Source organism: Procambarus clarkii, chromosome 26 (genome assembly GCF_040958095.1).
Source record: "Procambarus clarkii isolate CNS0578487 chromosome 26, FALCON_Pclarkii_2.0, whole genome shotgun sequence".
Classification (NCBI taxonomy): domain Eukaryota; kingdom Metazoa; phylum Arthropoda; class Malacostraca; order Decapoda; family Cambaridae; genus Procambarus; species Procambarus clarkii.
The window spans coordinates 35,357,375-35,384,313 of record NC_091175.1 but is presented as its reverse complement, the minus strand read 5'-3'; the positions used below and the strand labels follow the sequence as shown (position 1 = coordinate 35,384,313).

Here is a 26,939-nt window from a genome sequence, read left to right as displayed (position 1 = left end):
TTGGCATTACAGTTTAGCATTTTATATATGTATAATACACATGAGAGAATGTGCAGTGACTTAATGTCTAACATATTCAGAGATTTGAGTAGGGTACCGAGTGATGTCTGGGGCCAGAGTTGGATATTGTCCTAATAGCAGCTTTGTGTTGAGTAATTAGAGGACATAAATGATTTTGGGTAGTAGAACCCCAAGCACAAATACCATAGTTGAGATATGGATAGATGAGGGAGTAATAGAGAGTCACCAGGGCAGGGCAGGGTACATAATATCTGATCTTAGAAAGAATGTCAACAGTTTTTGAAACTTTTTTTGATATATTTAGAATATATTTAATATTTGTATATACATATCTACATATGTGTTCACCATAATGACACACTAAGTTGGTATGGTAAGCCCAAAATAATAAGAGTGGCTGCGACACAGCAGCCAGCAGACTGCTGGCTGACTCCCTCCCTCCTTCAGACTCCTTCCCTCCTTCAACACCCACTCACTAACATTCTGCCTACCCACCATACTGTTATTGTTTTTATTACACTATTTACACACGTTATATATAAATATCTACATGTTTTGTTCACCATAACTCTACAACTAAGCTAGTATATAGAGAGGTCACCCCCACACACAGCTGACAGCTGCCTCCTTCACTGGTTCAAGGCCAGATGCACCAACATTTCTCCTAACCATACTGTTTGTGGTGTTATTACACTATATACTCACATTATATATAAGTATCTAAATGTTTTATTCATCATAACTGTACAACTAAGCTGGTATGGTGTCCAAACAGCATAGTGGCCACTGCATGACAAGTCACACAGCAGCCAGCAGACAACAGGCTCACTCACTCAATGCCATCAAAAACTGGCATTTCTTTCCTATGTGTCTTTACAGTGCCACACACACTCCCGTGTTAAGTTCAAGTAGGAACTTTGTTAGCAAGGGGCTCGTATAATAATTGTCAGTGTCCAGAATGTGCACCTTGTTCAGCAGTGGTTTCATGAGTGTCTTCACCACACTGCCAGAAAACACATGAGGATATTGAGCAGGTATGTGCAAGTCTGTACCTGAATATAATTTCATATCCCTCACCATTCCGGTTTCACAGTCAGACAGTATAAAGAATTTGAGACCAAAATGGTACCGTTTTGATGGGATGTACTGTTTGAAGAGAAGACGTCCCTTTAAAAGAACTTGGGATTCATCAATGACAACATTCTGTCCTGGTACAAAGTAATCACAAAATTTCCTTCTGATATCACTGAACACTTTTTACACTTTCCAAAGTCGATCATTTTGATCAATATTTTCAAGGTGTTCATTTGTTCAAATCAAATCAAATCATTCCCATTTAGTGGCTTTAGGCATTGTATGTACTAGCCCTAACTATTAATCCATCACTCTTTGTAAAATCTCTTTTATGTATGTACCTTACCTAAATAAACATTTTGATTTTGATTTTGATTTGATTTGATTTAGTGTAGGCACCATAATAGTATCAGGAACCTGTCTCATGACATGTACTTGTTGAACACAGGGGTTGGAACAGGGCAGTCTTTGTTCCAATAATCCTGTATAACATGTTTCACGGCATGTTTCATATGCATACACAGAGCTAAAAACACATACAACTCAGCCACAGTGGTGTCCTTCCAACGTATCATACGTGAAGCTGGTAATAATCCACCTGCAATAAGTTGCGCTGCATACCTGTTGGTTTCGTCAACAAGATGTTGCATGAATAGCTCATCAAAATAAGCCACAAAATATTCACTTTCAGTCATGTCATCACCTGTATACGGGAAAGTGGTTACAACCCCAACATCAGTATCATCAAATTGTGGTTTGTATGGTACAAAATTATCATAGTCCTCCCACACAAATTCAACCCATGCTCACTGTACTGGCACCACCACCACTACGGCATCCATACCCATGGGTGCCACCACTACAGGTCTATTTTCTTGCACTATGTCTCTGTTGCCCATGAGATGAAACTCTTCTACCTTTTATACTAGTAGGGCAACCAGGGAAAGTAGATGTTGAGGCAATAACATCTACTACTTTACAATAAATCTTTGGATCATCTTCAAATTTTTATAATATGGTTTGTAATTTTCAAAAAGGGTTGGCCCCAAACTGGACCCCTGTGATATACCCCACTTACCACATTTCTCCAGTCAGCTTCATTCCCATTTACCACGACTCTTTGTTTTAACCATTCTGGTATTCTACCATTTATTCCATGTGCCTGTAATTTCCTTGCCAGTCTTTCATGTGGCATCTTATCAAAGGCTTTAGCAAAATCCATGTACAGAGCGGCCCTCAGTTAACAAATTTAATCTGTTCTGGCACCAAGATCATTGTGTGAAACTCTCGTCTTGCGAAATGAATTTCCCCATTTAACCCCGGGGCTGTTCTTGCAATTGTAGCCTGCAACTCGCCCAGTATCCTTCAAAGGATACCTGATCAACCAGACTGTGACTCATACGTCAGGCTGCGAGCAGCCGCGTCCAACAACCTGGTTGATCAGTCCGGCAACCAGGAGGCCTGGTCGACGACCGGGCCGCGGGGATGCTAAGCCCCGGAAGCACCTCAAGGTAACCAGGTGCAAGACATAAAAAATAAAATATTTTGTCTTATAAAAGTGTTCATTTGTGTTCCCTGATCACGGGAAAATAATAAAAAAATCGTAGGTGGCATATTTTGGCCACAATAGTGTGGGGAAGTCTGGCAAAAATTGAAGCGTAGACAGAGCAAGCGTCGGTGAGAGGTCTGCCCCGCCCGAGCTGTCAGGCGGAGTTGCCACAAAGATATTATTATCTAATTATTTCAATGTCTCTATTTATTTGTCTCTACTTCAATGTCTCTATTATTAAGTCACTGCACATTCTCTCATGTGTATTATACCTATATAAAACGCTAAACTATAATGCCAATCCTGATCTCAAAAGCTTCATAGAAGGTTGTAACAGAACCCATGAGCACCACACCAGAAATAAATACAGTTTTGATATTCCTGGAGTACGACTTAATCAAACCAGAAATGCTCTACAAATCAAGGGGCCCAGAATGTGGAATGACCTTCCCAACCATGTTAAAGACTGTACCTCTCTCAACCAGTTTAAGTTAAAAACGAAGCTATACCTAATAAATTCCCTGTAACCCACCTTACCCCTCTGTTGTCAACCCATGTATGTTTTTTGTTTTTTTTTTGTTTTTCAAATCAACGCTGTTTGAATGTAATTTTCTGTAATAATTTGTAATTGTATTTGTGCTGCTTTTTCAACAATGTTCCCCCCTCTTTTACCTCTATTTTTATTTGTACTCAACACATCTTATTCTTTTTACCCATTAGTTTTAAGCTTTAGTCATTAATGTTTTTCCTGCCCGAAACGCTTTGCGTAATAGTGGCTTTTGGCATTGTATGTACTAGCTCTATCTATAAAGCCAACAAACTTTGTAAAATCTCTTTATGTATGTACCTTACCTAAATAAAAATTATTATTATTATTATTATTATTTGATTTTTTTATATTTTTCTGCTGTAATATTATTCAATAGTGTGTAGTGTTATATATTTACATAATAAAATGTGTGAACCATTGCTATATTCAAAATTATGGTGTACATATTAGTGATTCAATTATTATGTTCATAAAATAATAAACAAACAGTTTTGCTGTTATTACACTATATACATAGGTTATATATAAGTATCTGCATGTTTTGTTCACCATAACATACCATTAAGTTGGTATTATGAGTCAAAAAGCAACGAGGCATTGTCGCCACACCAGCCAGCCACTCACCACCACTCCCTCCCTCAACAATACTTCACTCGCCAACATTCTCCTCCCACCATACTGTTTTTGCTTTTTTTCACTCTATACTGACTTTATATATAAGTATCTACATGTTTTGTTCACCATAACTGTACAACTAAGCTGATATAGTGAGTTCAGGTAATAAGAGACGTCGCTACACACACAGCTGGTGGCTGCCTCCCTCACTGGTTCAAGGCCAGATGCACTAAAGTTTCTCCCCAACAATACTGTTTGTGGTGTTATTACACTATATACACACATTATATATATATATATATATATATATATATATATATATATATATATATATATATATATATATATATATATATATATATATATATATATACATATATACAGTATATATATATATATATATATATATATATATATATATATATATATATATATATATATATATATATATATATATATATATATATATATATATACACGTATCTACATGTTTTATTTACCATAACTGTACAACTAAGCTGGTATGGTGCCCAAAGAGCATAGTGGCCGGGTCCATCTAATTACCCAAAGCTACCCAAACTTACTCAAAGTTACACAATTTTATTTTATTTTATTTTATTTATGCATATACAAGAATGTACATTGGGAATGTGAGGATACATAATATGGTAATTACAGTCTTGTAAAGCCACTAGCACGCGCAGCGTTTCGGGCAATGTTTCCTAGCATTACGTTAGTAATGAAATAAATGATATATTTATTCACTATAATAATAATAATAATAATAATAATTTTTATTTAGGCAAAGGTACATACATAAAGAGATTTTACAAAGTTTGTTGGCTTTATAGATAAGAGCTAGTACATACAATGCCTAAAGCCACTATTACGCAAAGCGTTTCGGGCAGGGTGTTGGTGCTGAATGTAGAACATGAAAAACATATTTTTACTCTGAAAAAGTATCATTTTATAACGAAATTAGACGAAAGTAAGAAGCTGGTGACTCCAAAGTAAGTCGACGGTCCAAGCAACAATATTTGCTGGCATATGAGCCTCCTGTATTTACCTAACCTAACCAACCTACCCAAATATAACCTAACCCAACCTAACGTAACCTCACTAAACCTAATTAAACCTAACCTATCCAAACATAACTTAATATAACCTCTAAGCAAAAATATATCTAGAATAATTTGTTCATCTTAGATAAGTCGCTCCACAACATTGTCGCTTGGATCGTCAACTTCCTATGGCCTCTCATGCCACTTAGTTTCATCTAATTTCATTATAAATTTATATTATTTCAGAGTAAAAATATGTTTTTCATGTTCTACATTCAACACCAACAATATAGTGAATAAATACAGTGGTACCTCGAAATACGAGTGTCCCTGAATACGAGTTTTTCGGAATACGAGCAGGATTTGCTCGGAAAATGTGCCTCGGAAGGCGAAGGTTACCTCGGAACACGAGTTTGTTGATACGAGTACAGGCCAACCTAGCGCGTGGTGGTACGGTGATCGTCGCCCCCTCCGCCCCTCAGTTTACCAGTGCCTCGCGCCCAGTGACTATCCCACGTCAATTTTTCACTCGGATTTTCAGTGTTTTGTTGGATTTTTGGTCATTTGACCATAAAAGTTGTTATTATATATCTTATTATGGGTCCCAAGAAAGCCAGTGGTAAGGATCAAGGCAAGACAGCTCATGTGAGGATGACAATAGAGGAAAAACAAGAGATCATTCAGAAGCATGAAAATGGTACACGTGTTGTTGAACTTTGTAGGCAGTACAACAAAACCACGTCAATGATATGCACTATACTTAGCAAGAAAAAGGACGTTATGAGTGCTAAAGTGGCAAAAGGCGTAAGAACAATGACGAAACAAAAACCACAAATACTTGAAGAAGTGGAAAAGTTATTAATTTGGATACACGACAAGGAGTTAAAGGGTGATAGTGTTTCGGAGGCTGTCATTTGTGAGAAAGCCAGGGTATTGCACGAAGACCTTGTAAAGAAAACCCCTGGAACGAGTGATGCAGATACGAAAGAGTTTAAGGCAAGTAGGGGATGGTTTGAAAAATTTAGAAAAAGAAGTGGTATCCATAGTGTTGCGAGGCATGGGGGAGGCAGCCAGCTCGGACAAATCAGCCGCTGAACAATTTATTGAAGAATTTAAAGAGTTTGCAGAGGCTGAGGGATACCTACTGCAATAAGTGTTTAATTGTGATGAAACAGAACTGTTCTGGAAAAGTTTGCCTAAGAGGACATACATTACCAAGGATGAAAAATCCTTGCCCGGACACAAGCCTATGAAAGATAGGTTTACGCTTGTGCTGTGTTCAAATGCGAGTGGCGATTTGAAAATTAAACCCTTGCTAGTGTATCATTCTGAAAATCCAAGGGTTTTCAAACAGTATAAAGTGCAGAAAACCCAAATGTGTGTGATGTGGAAGGCTAATAAAAGGGCATGGGTGACTAGGCTTTTTTTTTCAGAGTGGGTGAATGAAGTGCTGTGCCCTGCCATAGAAAAATATCTGCAGGAGAAACATTTGCCACTCAAGGCCCTGCTTCTCCTCAACAATGCTCCTGCTCATCCTCCATGATTGGAAGATGAATTGATGCACAGATACAGTAAATTTCTCACAATAAAGTTCCTTCCTCCTAACACCACTCCTCTAATTCAGCCTATGGACCAGAAAATCATAGCGAATTTTAAGAAACTGTATGAATGGGCACTTTTCCGGAAATGTTTTGAAGTGACTGAAACCACAAACCTCACTCTCAAAGAATTCTGGAAAGACCATTTTAACATTTGTAATTCTTTAAAACGCGTTGACAAAGCCTGGCAAGAAGTGACTCAAAGAACCCTGATCTCTGGATGGAGAAAATTGTGGCCTGAATGTGTGACAGAACTAGACTTTGAGGGGTTTGAGCCTGTAAATGATGTGCCTATTGTTGAGGAAATTGTTACTCTGGGCCGGCAAATGGGCTTGGAATTGGATGGTGATGATGTGGAGGAGTTGGTAGAAGAACACAACGAAGAACTGACCACCGAAGAACTCCAAGCCCTTCAATAGGAACAGCAATACGACCCAGCTGATGATGTCTCTCCAGTGGAGGAGGATGAGGCAGTAGCGAATGTCCCTTCTGCAGAAATTAAGGTGTGTCAGATGTGGGAAGAGATGCATACTGTTACTGAAAAGACTCACCCAGAGAAAGCTGTAGTAGGCCGTGGCCTTAATCTTTTCAATGACAATGTGATGCCTTACTACAGAGACAGCTTGCGAAGAAGGGAAAAACAAGCTTCCATGAACAGATTTGTTGTGAGAAAATCGAGCAGTGAGCCACAACCAGGACCTAGTGGTACCCAGGCAAAACGTGCCAGGGAGTGCACACCAGAAAGGTCCTCACTGCCTGATGTTATAATGGAAGGGGACTCCCGTTCCAAACAGTAACACCTTATTTACTTATTTATTTATTTATTTATATACAAGAAGGTACATTGGGTTAGAGAGAATACATAGCACAGTATTTACAATCTTGTAAAGCCACTAGTACGTGCAGCGTTTCGGGCAGGTCCTTAATCTAACAGATAATTTTAAGTAAGTAAATTCTAGCAGAATTAATAAAATGATAACAGATACATTGCAAGAAAAAAAATGAGATGAGAGAGAATAGTAAGTATATTAAAGCACATTGGTATATTACAGCTCTGGTTGATTACACTGACAACTTGATTGGTAATTTAAACAAGATAACAGACACCGTACAGCAGATTGATAGCACATATAAGAAGACAGTAATGATCACATTGGTAAAGATGTTCGGATTGGGTACATAAAGATAGGGAGATTGGGTAACAATAGATACAGTGCAATTTTAAAGCAACACGGTAAAAAACTATGCAGATGAGATTAGGTACTTTTTAGTTTTGTTTTTGAATGACGCAAAAGTTGGACAGCTTTTCAATTCATTAGGGAGTGAGTTCTATAGACTGGGTCCCTTTATTTGCATAGAGTGTTTACACAGATTAAGTTTGACTCTGGGGATATCAAAGAGATATTTATTTCTGGTGTGGTGATAATGGGTCCTATTACATCTGTCCAGGAAGAGTTTCAGAGCAGGAATCCTCTCTCTCCTCTTCCCTCCTCTTCCTCTCCTCTTCCCTCCTCCTCACTATCTTCCATATGCCTACAGCATTCAACAACAAGGGTAAGTAATAACTTGAACATAGTTTTGTAGGTTTATTTAGATGAATTAGGTATAAAATTTAGTTTGAAGTCGGGTTTTTGGGGTAGTCAGGAATGGATTAATTCATTTCCCATTATTTCTTATGGGGAAATTAGCTCCGGAATACGAGCTGTCTCCAGGAACAGATTAAACTCTTAAACCGAGGTACTACTGTATATCATATTTCTTTATTACTTACATAATGCTAGGAAGCTTTGAGTAAATCTGGGTAGCTTTGGGTAATTAGATGGACCGTAGTGACCACCCTCTACACAGCTAGACAAGTTATGTAGACTACTCCACCTCTGTCACCCAAATGTCTGCACCCAACATAATCCTTTTGCTGTTATTTATAACGTGTGTATTAGTGTAATAAGTATCTACATTTGTGTTCACCATAGAGAATCACTGAGCTGGTATGGTGAATACAGACAGTAACAGGTGGCCACACAGTGTCAGCAGACGATGCTATCTCCCTCCCTCAGCATTACTCCTCCCACCATCAAGCACAGTGCCACTTATCACAACAATCCTGCTATTATCTATATCCTGGTCATTTTTATCACAGTCAGGGGTCTGTAATACTATCATCGCTAAATAATACCAGTTTCATAAATATTTGGATATTTGTAGGCAATGCTGTGGTCACAAGCTGAACAGCAATGCTGTTAGCTCATGCTGCATGCACCAGCCTTGGTTGCTCAGTCTGTATTGAGGCTGTCACACCAAGGAATGTTGCCCATGATTTTTTTTTAAGTGGTGTCTGTTAACAAAAGTGCTGAGGAAGCTGATGTGAATCCCGTGTAGCTGCGGGACTTTTTAAATCTTGCACAGTACATCCAGACATTATATGATGTTGTGCGCAATTCCGTGGCAGTTACTCACCACATCATATGATGTGTTGCGCAGTTTAAGGGTTAAAAAAATGGAAATACAATTAATCCGTTCCACACCCAAAAAACATCAATATGCAATTTTATAATGTAATTATAATACAGTACATATAATTATTTTAAATGTTTTGGTTTACTGTTTTCAATTGTATTTTACCTTATGAAGAGTCGTTGCTGGCTTGAGGGAGACGGTGGTGAGGTGGAGAAGAGGAGAGGGGTTACGGTGAGGAAGGAGAATCCACCTCTGAGTCAGGCGGTTTTTCTTCTTCAGATCTACAGTAATTGTGTCTTTCTTCCTCTTGACAAAACTATCTTTAGCAAACAGCTTCTTTGGCAACATTGTGGGTTACAAATTGTAGTTACAAAAACCACAAAAAAAACACAAATAAATGCAGAGGGATGCTTATCCTGCGCAATAAAACAACAACACTGTCGTCGGAGGTGTCCGAGAATTTGCGAGAACCAGCATGAACCCTAGGAAGCACCACATGGTTTTCTCTTTAACCGAGCGGAAGCGTCTCAGTCAAGACAAATTTTCTGCGAGTGGCTCACTCGCTACCTGAAATGCTTGTAGATGGGACTGCTCATTACCTGAGGTTCCTCTGTATACTACATCTACCGGAAGTCCTTTGTATGAGTAGCTGGTTACCATTTCCAAAAATGTAAGCAGGTTTGTAATGCAGGACCTATTTTTAGCAAACTCATGATGTGTCGATTTTACAAGATTGTTCACTAAAAGATGGTGAATGATTTCCTCCCTTAGGATTTTCTCCATGAGCTTGCAGATGTGTAATGTCAAGCTGATTGGACGGTAATTTTCTACTGAGCTGTTCTGGAGAGCTTGCTGAGTTCTTTCTGAGCTCTGAACTTAATTTTAGGCTGAGCTCACCATAATTATTATTATTATAATTATTATTATTATTGTTATTTGAATTTATGATTACAGTAATAAAAATATTCATGCTTGATAAGCATTTTTTTTTTCTTGTTACCACTGAGATGTCCTTGTACATTTTTGTTTTGGTGTGTTTTATATTATGACATATTCTTGATAAGCTGTGTACAAAAGAAGAGTGAGGAAGCGCCATCAGCAAGCAATCACTTTCTGTAGTAATAACTGATTTTCTTTTCTTGGATAAATAAAACTTTTCTCATTATATCAGAAACTTTCTAAAATAAGTTTGTAATGATGTATAAAGTTTAACTTACTTTATTTGATCAGAAACTAAGAATAAGTAATTTTGGGAATTTTGCTGTGATATTCATTCTTTTGTTAAATTAGAAATGCTGTAATTGCATCATCATATATCTTTGCACCTTCATTACTAAAAATTCAGCTGAATTCTAGGTATCCCTTCTGACTACAATGATATTTTGTTCTTCCAACAGAGCTTTATGAGGTGGAACTCCTGGACATGTCATCGGTAACACTTGACATCTGTCAAGTGTGTGGGTCGTACCAGTGTCCCAACTGCCCCATTCTCTCCTATTACAGCAGTCACTCCTACCAGCATGGCTCTCACCTTTATACCTGTGTTCTTGCCTTCCTTTTGCTAATATTTTCATCACTTCAAGCTCCCAGTTGAAGCTCCATAGGTGTCTAGTCATCCAAGGAGCTGTAGTCACTCCTTCCAAGAAGGGAATCGGCTTCCCCCCTCCCCCCCCTCAAAGCAACAGCCACTTGGGAATGTGTGAATGATAGCAATTTAGGTGATTTTTTCCACCGAACTTCAGTGCTGCCAGTGATGGGATATTAGCTTCAGTGGAGGTTTTGCTGATTGCAGTCTTACCACTAATGTGAAATAAGTTTGAAAAGCAATGTTTGCTAATATTTGTGTTACAAATAATCCAAAATCATCTTACAGATGAGCTATGGGGATAATTCTCTGTTAACTAAAGTATTATCAGTGACATGGAAAATTTCATAAACTATATTTGATAGTTTTCGAGTTAGAAGTGGTGTGGAATTAGTTTGAAAGGCAATTTTTGTGAATTATAATGTTGCTAGTCAAGTTTAAAAAATATATATATAAATAAATAAGATAGACACAAAGTACCTAAAAGGTATGCATGAACAGTAATTGAATAGAATTAATTTCCTTATTTTATAATGATTTGAAGTGGATGTCATAACACAGGTCAGTGAACAGAAAATTAGAGCAAGTTTATTAACATGCAGTTTCTGTTCAGTACTAGTGACGAAGTAGGAGCCAGTATGTGAGAGGTAAAGCACTTAAGTCGTACAAAAATTTAGTGCTATACACGTGGAGAAAATATATAGGTGTTAACATTCTCTTATCATTGATAATTTTAATTTGTTGTTGTATAAGTCATCATAAGTAATGATTTGAAAAACTTCATTCTGCATTCATTTTCAGCATTAATGAATGCATTCAAAACTGCATTCATTTTCATTTTTGCATTTGGTATTGCAAATACAGTACTGTATTTTTTACAGTAACTGGGATATGTAGTCAATGAAATTAGTTATATTTAAAGCAGTTATGTGAAATGGCATCCATGGCTTTTAACTTATTTTTACTATTATACTGATATAGTGATTATGTGTTATAGATGAACTTCATAAGGTATATTTTGGTAGTGGAGTTATGAGAGGATTGGCTGCAACTTCCTTCATCATTTCTAAGCCATCATCAACAGGTGGTATTTTATAAGTTTTAAATTCTCATCCTTGTATAGATACCGAAAGCCTCTTCTTAAGAGAATGATTCTTTGTACGAGCCGCAGTCCATTTTCAATGCCTGATTTGTGGTCTCGTTTTCGCTCAAGTCCCCCCTAAAGTGCCTCGATCATTCAAAGGAGGACTATATACTGTATTTTGATCACTACACAAGCCAGACTAGTGCGAGCATGTATTGATAAGTATATTGTATGATTCACTGTATGTATAAGTATGTGTATGTCGTGCATGTGATGTTCAAATGGGGAACACATGGCCATGTAAATAAGTTCTATATTAACTTTAAGGAGGAAAAGTGTGATTGTGTTGAAGTTGTACATAATGGGATATAATTCACAGGAATCTTCTGTGCAGGGGATTCTGGTGTAACATGACATAGATTGAGGCGTTAAGGTAAAGTTTGGCTGCGGTGACATAGAATACATTCTGGTTGGTCAAGAAGCCCTGTTATTATATTTTGTATTACATGCTTCATTAGCATTGAGTACCACCCATGTCAGAGAGAGTATTGGTGTATAATGTTTAATAGCTTAAATTTGCTATAGAGGTCTATATTATAGATATTGTTGTAGTCAAGTTGTCTGAAGGACTCTATGGACAGTCACAGATGCATCCATGTCTCATTGCTCTAGTCAATTATTTCTTTGTACATTGTGATGCTTTTTATAGTTAACATGTACTGACTTTGACAGACTAAACAGCAGAATAGTTTAGTTCAGTGGTACTAGATGATTATCACTTGTCATTCATCAACAACGGGTCATCTTGAATGTGTCTCTCTCAGTCATCTATTGTCTTCTTATTTAAAGTTTAGTGTTATTGAGAACATTAAATTTGATTTTATTGTTGAAAACTTTCAAAAACTTTAATGCTGCATACAAAAGTCTGGTTCTTGTTAAATTTGTAAAAGCGATGAGTTTTAATTTGTATGCCTTAAATATTTTCCCCATTTTTGGCACGAATACAACTTGCGTGGGCGTGACTGGAAGGTGCTTGATGCTTAGTTGGCTTCATAACGATAACACAAAATGGACTGCCACAGTAAATGGTGCATAATTAGGCTAATTTCCATTAACCATAATGCTAACCATACTTAGTTTATTTGGATGAAAGTTCTCAGTAGTTTTTCTAATATTTCTTTACTAAATCTTCAAGTATGTTAACAATTATGCAAGTTAGAGAAACACAAAGCATGAAAATCCCAAAGTTTTGTTTTCATATTATTTAATTTCCAGAATCCTGTACATGTATATGATATAATATGATAATTAGGCTTCAGTCACTTCAGTACTATTAAAGACATTTATTGCACATGCTATTATTTATTTGGTCCTCTTGGCTTATGATTGCAGAGCAGTTTTTATCTCTGCTTCAGTCTTTTTTTATTCCCGTGTTCCAAATATGTCTGATTAACTTCGGTTCTGTATTTACTAGTCAGCCGTGGACAATAAAATGACAATAAAAGAGACAAAAATATAAATAAGGTTTTTATTTGATTATTTAATTCAACCTTTACAAACAAGATTATATGATATTATGTAGATATGATATTAACTGCAAAGTATGGCTTTTGCCCAAGTTACCGTAACACTCTATAAGCGCCTTAAAAAAGTTGCATTATGTGGCTTGCATTCTCCAAATTGTGAACTCCCCCCCACCTGTTCTTTACCTGCTACCTCTTAGACTCAAAAATCACCACCACACTCACAAACATTCCTGTCTCAGTTTTGCTCACTGACAACAATCACTTCACCCATATATAATGATAATGAAACAGGTTAAACAAGTTAGCTGCCCTCTGTCATATTCATAGCAAATGGCACCATCCATTTGTATGCGCTGTGTTTCATATGCTAGCAGTATGTAAACAACAGAGCACATGCAGGATGGACGCCGCGCTTGCACACTGTTAGTCATGTATCATTATCATTATATGTATTAAAATCATTAACCAAGCAATGGCTTTATATCAACCCTACAACCAAGGCCATCCACACCAACACAGAACATCACACCCTCCTCCCTTCTCTTTCCTTTCTTTTCTTTTAACTTTTTTTCAAACTCTCTGGAGAAGATTCTAAAATAAGACAGCAACACTTTCATAAACAAAGCAAAGTATTTTTAGCTCTCAAACAGGTATTGTACATACATTATCAACAAGTTCTATGAAATCCATAAACTAAGAAAATCAGCTTTGTGGGCTTACTCTGTGTTTGGTGGGAAGGTCGGCCATCGTGGCGCACAGATTGAGCACTCCTGGCTGGGCTTTCTTTCCTCGCCTTATCGGGAGCTCATCTTTGGATTCGGTTTGCTTCTTTGGACCACTGTGTGCTCACTGCAGTTACCCATGGGGATCCCAGCACTGGAGGAGGCTGGAGCCTCCCTAATGAATGCCTCACTGAGAAGGCATTGAATGATGGTAACGCCAGGTCCGTCTAATTACCGCAAGCTACCACAAGCTATACAACCTTCACAAAGCTTCTTGGTAATACGTTAGTAATGAATAAATATGATATGTTAGGTTAGGCTGACCTAACCTGACCTAACCTGACCTAACCTAACCTAACCTAACCTAACCTAACCTAACCTAACCTAACCGACGTTTGGATCGTCGACTTGATTTGGCATCACCAGCTCTTTATTTTTGTCTAATTTCTTCATAAAAAGATACTTTTTCAGATTAAAATTATGTTTTTTTGTGTTGTACATTCAGCACCAACATTATAATGAGTAAATATATCATATTTATTCATTACTAACGTATTGCCAGGAAGCTTTGTGAAGCTTGTGTAGCTTGTGGTAGCTTACGGTAATTAGACGGACTGCCCTACCTCACTGCAGCGGCAGACCTTCCACAGGGCGGACGCCAAGTGTAGGCGGGCAGTCCTCCTTGCCAAACGCAAGGCCTGGACTGATTATTGTGCCTCTCTCCAATTATTGATTCCTCCTCTGCTGGAGCCTGGGCCTTTGTTCACAAAACAACAGGGAGGTACTCCCAGCCTTCCATCCTCTCACAGATTCCAATGGTAATGGAAGCCTTGGGGAAGTACAAATAGCCGAGCTTTTCAAATGGTACAAGCTTTTCAAGAAGTACAAACAGCCGTCCCTGTCAGTTTGGCTTCTGCTCCCAAAAAGAGTACCAATGACGCAATTGTGCATCATTCGGGCAACGCTATGTGTATTAGTGGCTTTAGGTACTGTATGTACTAGCTCTATCTATAAATCCAACATTATGTTTGGAAACCAACTATGTATGTACTTTTCCTGAAAAAAAAAATTAATTTAATTAAAAAAAAATTGTTAGTCTGCATGACTTAATCTACTCAGCCCTTCACAAAAGTGAGTTTCCGATTGGACTCTTCATTGACCTGAGAAAGGCTTTCAATGCTGTTAACCATAATTACCTCTTACTTAAACATTATGGAATCCATTATGGAATCTGTGGCATTATGGAGTCCATTATGGAATCTGTGGCCTTGCCCTGAACTATATCCGATCCTATCTTAGTGACAGACACCAATATGTAACCATCAATGGTGTAAACTCTCCAACTCTACCACTAACTGTAGGGGTGCCACAGGGCAGCATCCTAGGACCCCTCCTGTTTCTTATATACAGCAATGATCTGCCTAATGTCTCTAACATGCTTAAACTTATATTGTTTGCGGATGATACTATTCTCATCTACTCTGACCCCAACACTCTGGTATTAAATAATGTTGTAAACAATGAATTAAAAAAAGTCCACTTGTGGATGTCAACCAACAAACTCACACTAAACATAGAAAATACCTACTATATCTTATTTGGAAGCAAATCAATAAATGCAATTTAGCTTCAGATAGACATTGTAAACATTAGCAATAAAAATGATGGAAAATTCCTTAGCCTATACTTAGACAAGAGACTCAACTTCACCCACATACAACACATAACTAAAAAGGTTTCTAAAACAGTTGGTATATTCTCTAAGATCAGATATTATGTATCCTACCCTGCTCTCCTCTCACTCTATTATGCACTTATCTATCCCTATCCTACTTATGGTATCTGTGCTTGGGGCTCAACCTCTGCAAACTACCTCCAGCCCATCATCACCCAGCAAAAATCTGCTATCAGGACAATGACAAACTCTGCTTTCAGACAACACACAGCTTCCCTGTTTAAATCCCTAAACATGCTAAACATAAATTCACTCCATACATTCTCTTGAGTCAATTACATTTATAAAACCCTTTTCTTAAGTGCAAACCCTGTTCTGAAACTCTTCCTGGACAGATGTAATAGAACACATGCCCACGACACCAGACATAAATATCTCTTAATTATCCCCAGAGTCAAACAAAATCTGTGTAAACACTCTATTCAAATAAAGAGACCTAGTCTATGGAACTCACTCCCTAATGAATTGAAAAGCTGTCCAACTTTTGCCTTATTCAAAAATTAAAACCAAAAAGTACCTAATTTCATCTTCATAGTTTTCTACCTAATGCTTTATCTCGCACTGTACCTAGTGCTACCCAATCCTCCAATATTTGTACCTAAGCCATTGTAATACTTAGGTAATACTCCATGTCCCCCCTCCCCCCTTACCCCATATCCTCCCTGTCCCTCCTTCCCTTCACCCCCCACCCCTCACCCCAGTATTCTCCGAGACCCTGTTATTGAGATTACATACTTTGTAATACTTACTACTTTGTAGTAATACTTTGCCATTGTAATACAAATACAAATGCAAATACAAATATTTATTCAGGTAAAGTACATACATATAAGGTGAGATACAAAAAGTTGATGGATTTATAGATGGAGCTAGTACATACAATGTCTAAAGCCACTATTACGCAAAGCATTTCGAGCAGGAAAAACACTAAGACTAAAACTTAATACTAATTGAGATTAAAGTATAAATTGTGTTGAGAAAATAAAATAAAAAAAAAAAATGAAAAAAAAGGGAGGAACATGGCAGAAAAAATACAATTTGATCAACAAACAGCATTGTTTAAAATAGACATGGGTTGACATTTTGGGGGTGAGGTAGGTTACATGGAGTTAATTAGGTAGTACTTAGTTTTTATCTTAAACTGGTTGGGAGAGGTACAGTCTTTAACATAATTGGGAAGGTCATTCCACATTCTGGGTCCCTTCATTTGTAAACCATTTCTAGTTTGATTAAGTCGTACTCTTGGAATATTAAATAAGTATTTGTTTCTGGTGTGGTGCTCATGGGATCTGTCACAACCTTTTAGGAAGCTTTTAAGGTCAGGATTGACATTACAGTTCAGCATTTTATATATATAAAATACACATGAGAGGATGTGCAGTGACGTAATATCTAACATATTCAGAGATTTGAGTAAGAGTACCGAGTGATGTCTGGGGCCAGAGTTAGATATTGTCCTAATAGCAGCTTTGTATTGAATAATTAGAGGACGTAAATGATTTTGGGTAGTAGAACCCCAAGCACAAATACCATAGTTGAGATAAGGATAGATGAGAGAGTAATAGAGTGTCATCAGGGCTGGGCGAGGTACATAATATCTGATCTTAGAAAGAATGCCAACAGTTTTCGAAACTTTTTTTGATATATTTAGAATGTGTCCCTGGAAATTCAGCTTTGGATCAATGAGAACGCTAAGGAATTTGCCATCTACTTTGTTACAAATTTGGGTATTAGTAATGCTGAATGGTCCTGGAGACCATTCAGGCTTGTTCGCATTTGGGTATTGTTTATCCTGAGATTTATTTGATTTGAGGATTTACTGCCAAACATAATATAGAAAGTTTTGTCAATATTGATTGTGAGTTTGTTGGCAATTAGCCAGTGATGGATTTTATTTAGCTCAGTATTCACTGTGACATTTAGAGCAAGGGGGTCAGGACTGGAGTAAATAATAATAATAATAATAATAATCTTTATTTAGGTAAGGTACATACATAAAGAGATTTACAAAGTTTGTTGGCTTTATAGATAGAGCTAGTACATACAATGCCTAAAGCCACTATTACGCAAAGCGTTTCGGGCAGGAAAAACATTAATGACTACAGCTTAAAACTAATGGGTAAAAAGAAAAGATGTGATGAGTACATATAAAAAATAGAGGTAAAAGAGGGGGGAACATTGTTGAAAAAGCAGCACAAATACAATTACAAATTATTACAGAAAATTACATTCAAACAGCGTTGATTTGAAAAACAAAAAAACAAAAAATATACATGGGTTGACAACAGGGGGGTAAAGTGGGTTACATGGAATTTATTATGTATAGCTTCGTTTTTAACTTAAACTGGTTGAGAGAGGTACAGTCTTTAACATGGTTGGGAAGGTCATTCCACATTCTGGGCCCCTTGATTTGTAGAGCATTTCTGGTTTGATTTAGTCGTACTCTAGGAATATCAAAACTGTATTTATTTCTGGTATGGTGCTCATGGGTTCTGTTACAACCTTCTATGAAGCTTTTGAGATCAGGATTGGCATTATAGTTTAGCGTTTTATATATGTATAATACACATGAGAGAATGTGCAGTGACTTAATGTCTAACATATTCAGAGATTTGAGTAGGGGTACCGAGTGATGTCTGGGGCCAGAATTGGATATTGTCCTAATAGCAGCTTTGTGTTGAGTAATTAGAGGACGTAAGTGATTTTGGGTAGTAGAGCCCCAAGCACAAATACCATAGTTGAGATATGGATAGATAAGGGAGTAATAGAGAGTCACCAGGGCAGGGCGTGGTACATAATATCTGATCTTAGAAAGAATGCCCACAGTTTTTGAAACTTTTTTTGATATGTTTAGAATGTGTCCCTGGAAATTCAGCTTGTGGTCAATGAGAATGCCAAGGAATTTGCCATCTAATTTGTTACAAATTTAATTGGGTATTGTTTATTTTGAGATTTATTTGAATAGAGGATTTATTGCCAAACAGAATATAGAACGTTTTGTCAATGTTAAGGGTGAGTTTGTTGGCAGTTAGCCAAAGATGGACTTTCTTTAGCTCGGTATTTACTGTGGCATTTAGAGCAAGGGGGTCAGGACTGGAGTAAATGAAGGTTGTGTCGTCAGCAAATAGAATTGGTTTGAGGAGTTGGGAGGCATTTGGAAGGTCATTAATGTAGATGAGAAAGAGGAGAGGGCCAAGTATGCTGCCCTGAGGAACACCAATGTTGATGGGTAGGGTGGGAGAAATTGTATTATTCACAGAAACATACTGGCGCCTGTCAGTAAGGTTACTATTAAGTTTTAGTCTAAGTGTTTCTTCCCCACCTCACCTTGCACGAAACGCTATGCGTACTAGTGCTTTAGGTATTGCAAGTACTAGCTCTATCTATAAATCCAACATTATGTTTGTAAAACAACTATGCATGTACTTTCCTGAACAAAATTTACTTTACTAATTAGGTGTGAGTAGGTGTACTGCCAAGCAAGGCGAGATATACAGGAGGGTACGCTACAGAATGGGATATATGCGAGAGAACCTTGCCGGCTGGGATATGAGGGAGTGTACCTTGCAGGCTGGGATATGTGGCAATGTACCTTGCAGGCTGGGATATGAGGGAGTGTACCTTGCAGGCTGGGATATCTGGGAGTGTACCTTGCAGGCTGGGATATGAGGGATGGTATCTTGCAGGCTGGGATGTGAGGGAGGGTACCTTGCAGGCTGGGATATAAGGGAGTGTACCTTGCAGGCTGGGATATGAGGGAGGGTACCTTGCAGGCTGGGATATGAGGGACAGTACCTTGCAGGCTGGGATATGCAGGAGGGTACCTTGCAGGCTGGGAAATGAGAGACGGTACCTTGCAGGCTGGGAAATGAGAGACGGTACCTTGCAGGCTGGGAAATGAGAGATGGTACCTTGCAGGCTGGGAAATGTGGCAGTGTACCTTGCAGGCTGGGATATGAGGGATGGTACCTTGCAGGCTGGGATATGAGGGACAGTACTTTGCAGGCTGGGATATGCAGGAGGGTACCTTGCAGGCTGGGATATGATGGATGGTACCTTGCAGGCTGGGATATGTGGCAATATACCTTGCAGGCTGGGATATGAGGGAGTGTACCTTGCAGGCTGGGATATCTGGGAGTGTACCTTGCAGGCTGGGATATGAGGGATGGTACCTTGCAGGCTGGGATGTGAGGGAGGGTACCTTGCAGGCTGGGATATAAGGGAGTGTACCTTGCAGGCTGGGATATGAGGGAGGGTACCTTGAAGGCTGGGATATGAGGGACAGTACCTTGCAGGCTGGGATATGCGGGAGGGTACCTTGCAGGCTGGGAAATGAGAGACGGTACCTTGCAGGCTGGGAAATGAGAGACGGTTCCTTGCAGGCTGGGAAATGAGAGATGGTACCTTGCAGGCTGGGAAATGTGGCAGTGTACCTTGCAGGCTGGGATATGAGGGATGGTACCTTGCAGGCTGGGATATGAGGGACAGTACTTTGCAGGCTGGGATATGCAGGAGGGTACCTTGCAGGCTGGGATATGAGGGATGGTACCTTGCAGGCTGGGATATGAGGGATGGTACCTTGCAGGCTGGGATATGAGGGACAGTACTTTGCAGGCTGGGATATGCAGGAGGGTACCTTGCAGGCTGGGATATGAGAGATGGTACCTTGCAGGCTGGGATATGAGGGAGGGTACCTTGCAGGCTGGGAAATGTGGCAGTGTACCTTGCAGGCTGGGATATGAGGGATAGTACCTTGCAGGCTGGGATATGAGGGAGGGTACCCCTGCAGGCTTGGATATTAAGGACGGTACCTTGCAGGCTGGAATATGTGGGAGAGTACCTTGCAGGCTGGGATATGAGTGATGGTACCTTGCAGGCTGGGATATGTGGCAGTGTACCTTGCAGGCTGGGATATGAGAGATGGTTCCTTGCAGGCTGGGATATGAAGGAGGGTACCTTGCAGGCTGGGATATGAGGGATGGTACCTTGCAGGCTGGGATATGAGGGCTGGTACCATGCAGGCTGGGATATGAAGAGTGTACCCAGCAGGCTGGGATATGTGGGAGGGTACCCTACAGCCTGGGATATGTAGAAGGGTACCCTGCAGACTGGGATATGAGGGACAGTACCATGCAGGCTGGGATATCTGGGAGTGTACCTTGCAGGCTGGGATAAGAGGGAGGGTACCCTGCAGGTTTGAATATGAGGAGTGTACCCTGCAGGCTGGGATATGTGAAAGGGTACCCTGCAAGCTGGGATATGTGGGAAGGTACCCTGAAGGCTGGGATATGTGGGAGGGTATGCTGCAGGCTGGGATATGTAGGAGGGTACCCTGCAGGCTGGGATATGTGGGAAGGTACCCTGCAGGCTGGGATATATGGGAAGGTATCATGCAGGTTGGGATATGTGGAAGGCACCCTGCAGGCTGGGATATGTGGGAAGGTACCCTGCAGGCTGGGATATGTGGAAGGGTACCCTATGGGCTAGGATATGAAGGAGGGAACCATGCAGGCTGGGATATGAAGAAGGGTTCCCTGCAGGCTGGGATATTTGGGAAGGTACCATGCAGGCTGGGATATGAGGGAGGGTACCCTGCAGGCTGGGATATGTGAGAGTGTACCCTGCAGGGTGAGATATGTGGGAGAGCACCCTGCAGACTGGGATATGTGGGAGGGTTAGGATATGAGGGGAGGGTACCCGGCAGGCTGGGATATATGGAAGAGTACCCTGCAGGCTGAGGTATGTGGGAGGGTACCATGAAGGCTGGGATATGTGGGAGGATATCCTGCAGATTGGGATATGAGAGAGGGCACCTTGCAGGCTGGGATATGTGGGAGGGTACCCTGCAGGGTGGGATATGTGGGATACCCTGCAGGCTGGGATATGAGGGAGGGTATCGTGCAGGCTGGGATATGTGGGAGGGTACCCTGCAGGGGGGATATGTGGGAGGGTAAGCTGCAGGGTGTGATATGCGGGAGGGTAACCTGCAGGCTGGGATATATTTGGGGAGTACCCCGCAGGCTGGGATTTGTGGGAGAGTACCCTGCAGGCTGGGATATGTGGGAGAGTACCCTGCAGGCTGGGATATGTGGGAGGGTATCCTGCAGGCTGGGATATGTGGGAGAGTACCCTGCAGGCTGGGGTATATGGGAGGGTACCCTGCAGGCTGGGATATGTGGGAGAGTATCCTGCAGGCTGGGATATGTGAGAGGGTACCCTACAGGCTGGGATATGTGGGAGAGAGTCTTGCAGGCTGGGATATAAGGGAGGGTGCCCTGCAGGCTGGGATATGAGGGAGGGTACCCTGCAGGCTGGGATATGTGGGAGAGAGTCTTGCAGGCTGGGATATAAGGGAGGGTGCCCTTCAGGCTGGGATATGAGGGAGGGTACCCTGCAGGGTGGGATATGTGGGAGGGTACCCTGCAGCCTGGGATATATGGGAGAGTACCCCGCAGGCTGGGATTTGTGGGAGAGTACCCTGCAGGCTGGGATATGTGGGAGAGTACCCTGCAGGCTGGGATATGTGGGAGAGTACCCTGCAGGCTGGGATATGTGGGAGAGTACCCTGCAGGCTGGGATATGTGGGAGAGTACCCTGCAGGCTGGGATATGTGGGAGGGTATCCTGCAGGCTGGGATATGTGGGAGAGTACCCTGCAGACTGGGGTATATGCGAGGGTACCCTGCAGGCTGGGATATGTGGGAGAGTATCCTTCAGGCTGGGATATGTGGGAGAGTACCCTGCAGGCTGGGATATGTGGGAGGGTACTCTGCAGGGTGGGATATGTGGGAGGATATCCTGCAGACTGGGATATGTGGGAGGGTACCCTGCAGGCTGGGATATGTGGGAGGGTATCCTGCAGTTTCTGATATCCAGGAGAGTTTCTTGCAGGCTGGGATATCTGGGAGTGTACCTTTCAGGCTGTGATATCTTTGATGATACTCTGCAGGCTGGAATATTTGAGAGAATGCCATGTAGGCTGGAATAGCTGGGAGGGTTACAGGCTGGGATAATTGAGAGATCTACCCTGCAGGCATGGATATGCCTGTAGGTTTTTTTTATGCTTTGTTTTAAATATTTAGGGGGGGATGGTTACCCTACAAGCTGGGATATATGGGATATTATCCTATAGGCTCGTATACCTCAGAGGGTACTCAGCTGGGGACATTAGGGAGGGCACCACACCTCCTGGGATATCTGAGGACATATCCTGCTGGCATCCCAGCCTGCAGCATACCCTTCTGGCTGGGATGCCTGTAAGTGTACACTGTAGGCTTGGAACTCGGGGAGGGTACCTTGCAGGCTGGGATATCGGAGAGGACATTCTGCAGGCTGGGATATCGGAGAGGACACTGCAGGCTGGGATATCCGAGAGGACACTCTGCAGGCTGGGATATCGGAGAGGACACTGCAGGCTTGGATATCGGAGAGGACATTCTGCAGGCTGGGATATCTTTGAGCGTCCCCTACAGACTGGGATATCCGAGATGGTGCTCTGCAGGCTCGAAGTCGTGTGAGGGCATCCTACCAGCAGGGACATGCGGGAGGGTAATATAATTGCTGGGACATCTGGGAAGGCAGCTTGCAGGCTGGGATATCTGGGAGGGTACCGTGCCCGCTGAAGGCGTCTGAAGGGTATGTAGATGGGTATTAGATGACACCAAAATCAGCACGAAAATTATTGAGAAAATCCGTAGGAGCTGCAATGATTGTTCGAATCAATGCAGTGAGTGTTCCCAGGCACACGTCCCCAAACAACCAAGCCACGACATGGTAAAGGGATTGTAACCTGGAGTTCTGCTGTATAAATGCGGTGGGTCTGCTGCACCCATCGCATTTATACAGTCACGTTAGTGTGACTCTGCGTATTGACATTTATTTTTTTCTAGACATTGAAAAACTTCAAGCAAATATTAATAAATTATAATAAGTATGTTACGGCCTGCTTGAGCCAGTAGTCGGGTTCTTTCTGTGTAATGTGCCTTAGAGCCTCTTCTATGATCCGACCCTAAGTTAATGGTAAGTTCTCAAGAGCTGGCGGTAGCAAGTAATTGTGCAAGGAATAAAGGAGGAGGGGGGAGGGGGTAAACAAGACGCAATAACACCTTCAATATATTCTCTATCGAAGTGTAATTACACATATGTACACAGTGTCGCTTTCACCCACGACACTCAGTATATCTGCAGTGTTCTTCAAATCCTGATGAGTCCACTATCTTCAAGTACACTTCGTCCACCTCAATGGTCATCACCGGGGAGTTCACCCTCCTCAACATGGGCCAGTCCGCACACCGTATCGTCACAATGTGCCAACACCCCCACATCTGCTCTCCAGACACACACTGGCGGAGGGCTTCAGCAACACGCTGACAAGGGGCCACAAATAATCACTTCCAGGGGTTTCTAACACTGGCAGAAGTCTCCAGCAACACACTAGCAGCACTTCTCAGCATGGATGGCGTTGATATCGCCTCTCCTCACTCCAGCAACGGTGTTGATATCGTAACTAAAGTATAACAACAGTTATACTTTACTATAAGACGAGCGAAACAGTACTATAAGACGAGCGAAACTTTCCTATTATGAGAGTAGATTCAAAGAAGCAAAAGGAAACATGAAAGGGACATGGAAAGTCATCTCTAACATCCTAGACTCTAAACAACAATCACATAACAAGCAGACAAAACTCTCAAAGGATGGCCATTCATCTGCAACAGATTTAGAAAGGGCAACTGAATTTAATAGCTTCTTTCCATCAGTTGGTGCTAACCTTGACAGGAAAATTCCACAGACCCCAGACACAAGTTCCAACATATCTTGCAGGCAGCTATCCGAACTCTCTTCTCCTTCTGCCGGTCAGCCCAACAGATGTTTATTTTTATTTGAGTTCTTTTATTGTGCATCCCATACCCATCTTGTGGGCGGTAGTGGAAAGGGTTACAGAGGCACATAATGGGCTCAGGGACTGAACCCCACAATTCATTTAGCTAAGCAAGTTACAATCTTGATGAGTTAGTTACAAAATTCAATGCACATCTTCACATCAACAATGGATTTGAGAAAGTACAATTTCTAAATTAAGCAATAAGTGGAGAGCTAGTGTCACAATTGATATATTTGTCCTGCACACCGCCCCCCATCCAGTGGGCAGCGGTGGATAGGTTACAATCCCTTAATTACTACCTACAGTTAGCAAACTGGGAATATTTGGCTAAAATTTCTGGTAGATCATTTTGAATGAAATATTTACACATCGTGGGAACATTGGTTATAGAATTGTCTCTGAAGTCACGTATCTTTTCGCACTCCATCACATAGTGACGGAGGGTGTGCGAATAATTTTGTTGACACAGTTTATACTTGGTCAGGTCTACATCAGCAGATAATGAGAATTCCCAGAGATACTTGCAACCGAGTCTAAGCCGAGCAGTAGTAATATATAGAAGTCTGATTTTATTGGATGATCAATAGATGTGTGGCTCCTCTTGCATGATAGTATGATGATAGATGAAATGATATTATGTCCATCTGTTTGATACCTGCTTGATGGGGTTTTGGGAGTTCTTCTACTCCCCAGCCCGGCCCGAGGCCAGGCTTGACTTGTAAGAGCTTGGTCCAACAGGCTGTTGCTATCCACCACAGCCCGGTTGGTCCAGCACTTCTTGTAGAAAATTATCTAGTTTTCTCTTGAAGATGTTCACGGTTGTTCAGCAATATTTCTTATATTCGCAGGTAGGACGTTGAACAACCGCGGACCTCTGATGTTTATACAGTGTTCTCTGATTGTGCCTATGGCACCTCTGCTCTTCACTGGTTCTATTCGGCATTTTCTTTCACATCGTTCACTCCAGTATGTTGTTATTTTACTGTGTAGATTTGGGACCTATCCCTCTAGTATTTTCCGCGTGCATATAATTGGATATCTCTCTCGTTTTCCTTCTAGTGAATACATTTGGAGAGCTTTGAGACGATCCCAATAATATAGGTGCTTTATCGCGTCTATGCGTGCCGTATATGTTCTCTGTACTCCCTCTATTTCAGCACTCTCTCCCGCTCTGAAGGGGGAAGTGAGTACTGAACAGTAATCAAGACGGGACAACACAAGTGATTTGAAGAGTACAACCATTGTGATGGGATCCCTGGATTTGAAAGTTCTCGTAATACATCTTATCATTTTTCTGGCTGCCGCAATATTTGCTTGGTTGTGCTACCTAAACGTTAGGTCGTCAGACATCATTATTCCCAAATCCTTTACATGCTGTTTTCTTAATATGGGCACATTTGATTCTATTTTGCACCATGTATTATGTTTAAGGTTCTCATTTTTACCGTACCCGAGTACCTGGAATTTATCACTGTTAAACATTATGTTATTTTATGCTGCCCAGTCCAAAACTTTACAAATCATTCATTCACTAAAAAACATTTTTTAACAACCTTAGGTATACACAGCAATGTCCTGCTACCCTATTCTCTATGAAAGATTACACAGAGTAGATAAAAAACTAGCTATAAGTTCAGCTAATATTCCCATCTCACAGGATGGTTAGTTATACATGGAATTAAGGGGAGAAAACACCAAAAGCTGGGGACATTAGTGAAATACCATCTATGGTATACAAGAGTGCCTCCCATACCCTTGCACCACCCATAGCTCTGCTATTCAACAAATCTCTATAGTGTCATACATTCCCTGATATCTTAAAAAAAAGCACGAGTAACGCCAGTTCATAAAGGAAACAATCCGTCAGACATAAACAATTACAGGCCAATATCAAACCTACCCATATTATCAAAAATATTTGAAAAAAATATTTACAAACAGCTCTACTCCTACCTCGTAAAATACTAATTCCCTGTCAATTTGGCTTCCGGTCCCAAAAAGAGTACCAATGATGCAATTATTAGTCTCCTTGATATAATGTACTCAGCCCTTAACAAAAATGAGTTCCCAAATGGACTCTTCATTGACCTGAGAAAGGCCTTTGATACTGTTAACCATAACTACCTCTTATTTAAACTTCACCATTATGGAATCCGAGGCCTTGTCCTGAACTATATCCGATCCTATCTTAATGACAGACACCAATATGTGGCCATCAATGATATAACCTCGCCCACTCCACCATTAACCGTTGGAGTGCCGCAGGGCAGCATCTTAGGACCTCTCCTATTTGTTATATATATCAATGATCTGCCTAACGTCTCTAACATTCTTAAACCTATACTATTTGCTGACGATACTACCCTCATCTACTTAGACCCCAATCAAGTAATATTGTAAATAACGAATTACAAAAAATCCACTTATGGATGTCAACCAACAAACTCACACTAAACACCTACTACATTTTGTTTGGAAG

General features: G+C 40.6%; 1 protein-coding gene across 1 annotated transcript in view; it reads left to right on the top strand.

The window, feature by feature from the left end:
• The window catches only part of LOC138349862 (C3 and PZP-like alpha-2-macroglobulin domain-containing protein 8), a 41,193-nt gene extending 28,076 nt beyond the window's left edge, over positions 1-13,117 (top strand). Inside the window, exon 7 of the mRNA XM_069331638.1 lies at positions 10,323-13,117. Coding sequence (XP_069187739.1) covers positions 10,323-10,519 — 197 coding nt within the window. The 3' untranslated portion in view covers positions 10,520-13,117. The remainder of the gene's footprint in view (positions 1-10,322) is intronic.
• Positions 13,118-26,939: the final 13,822 nt, after the last annotated feature.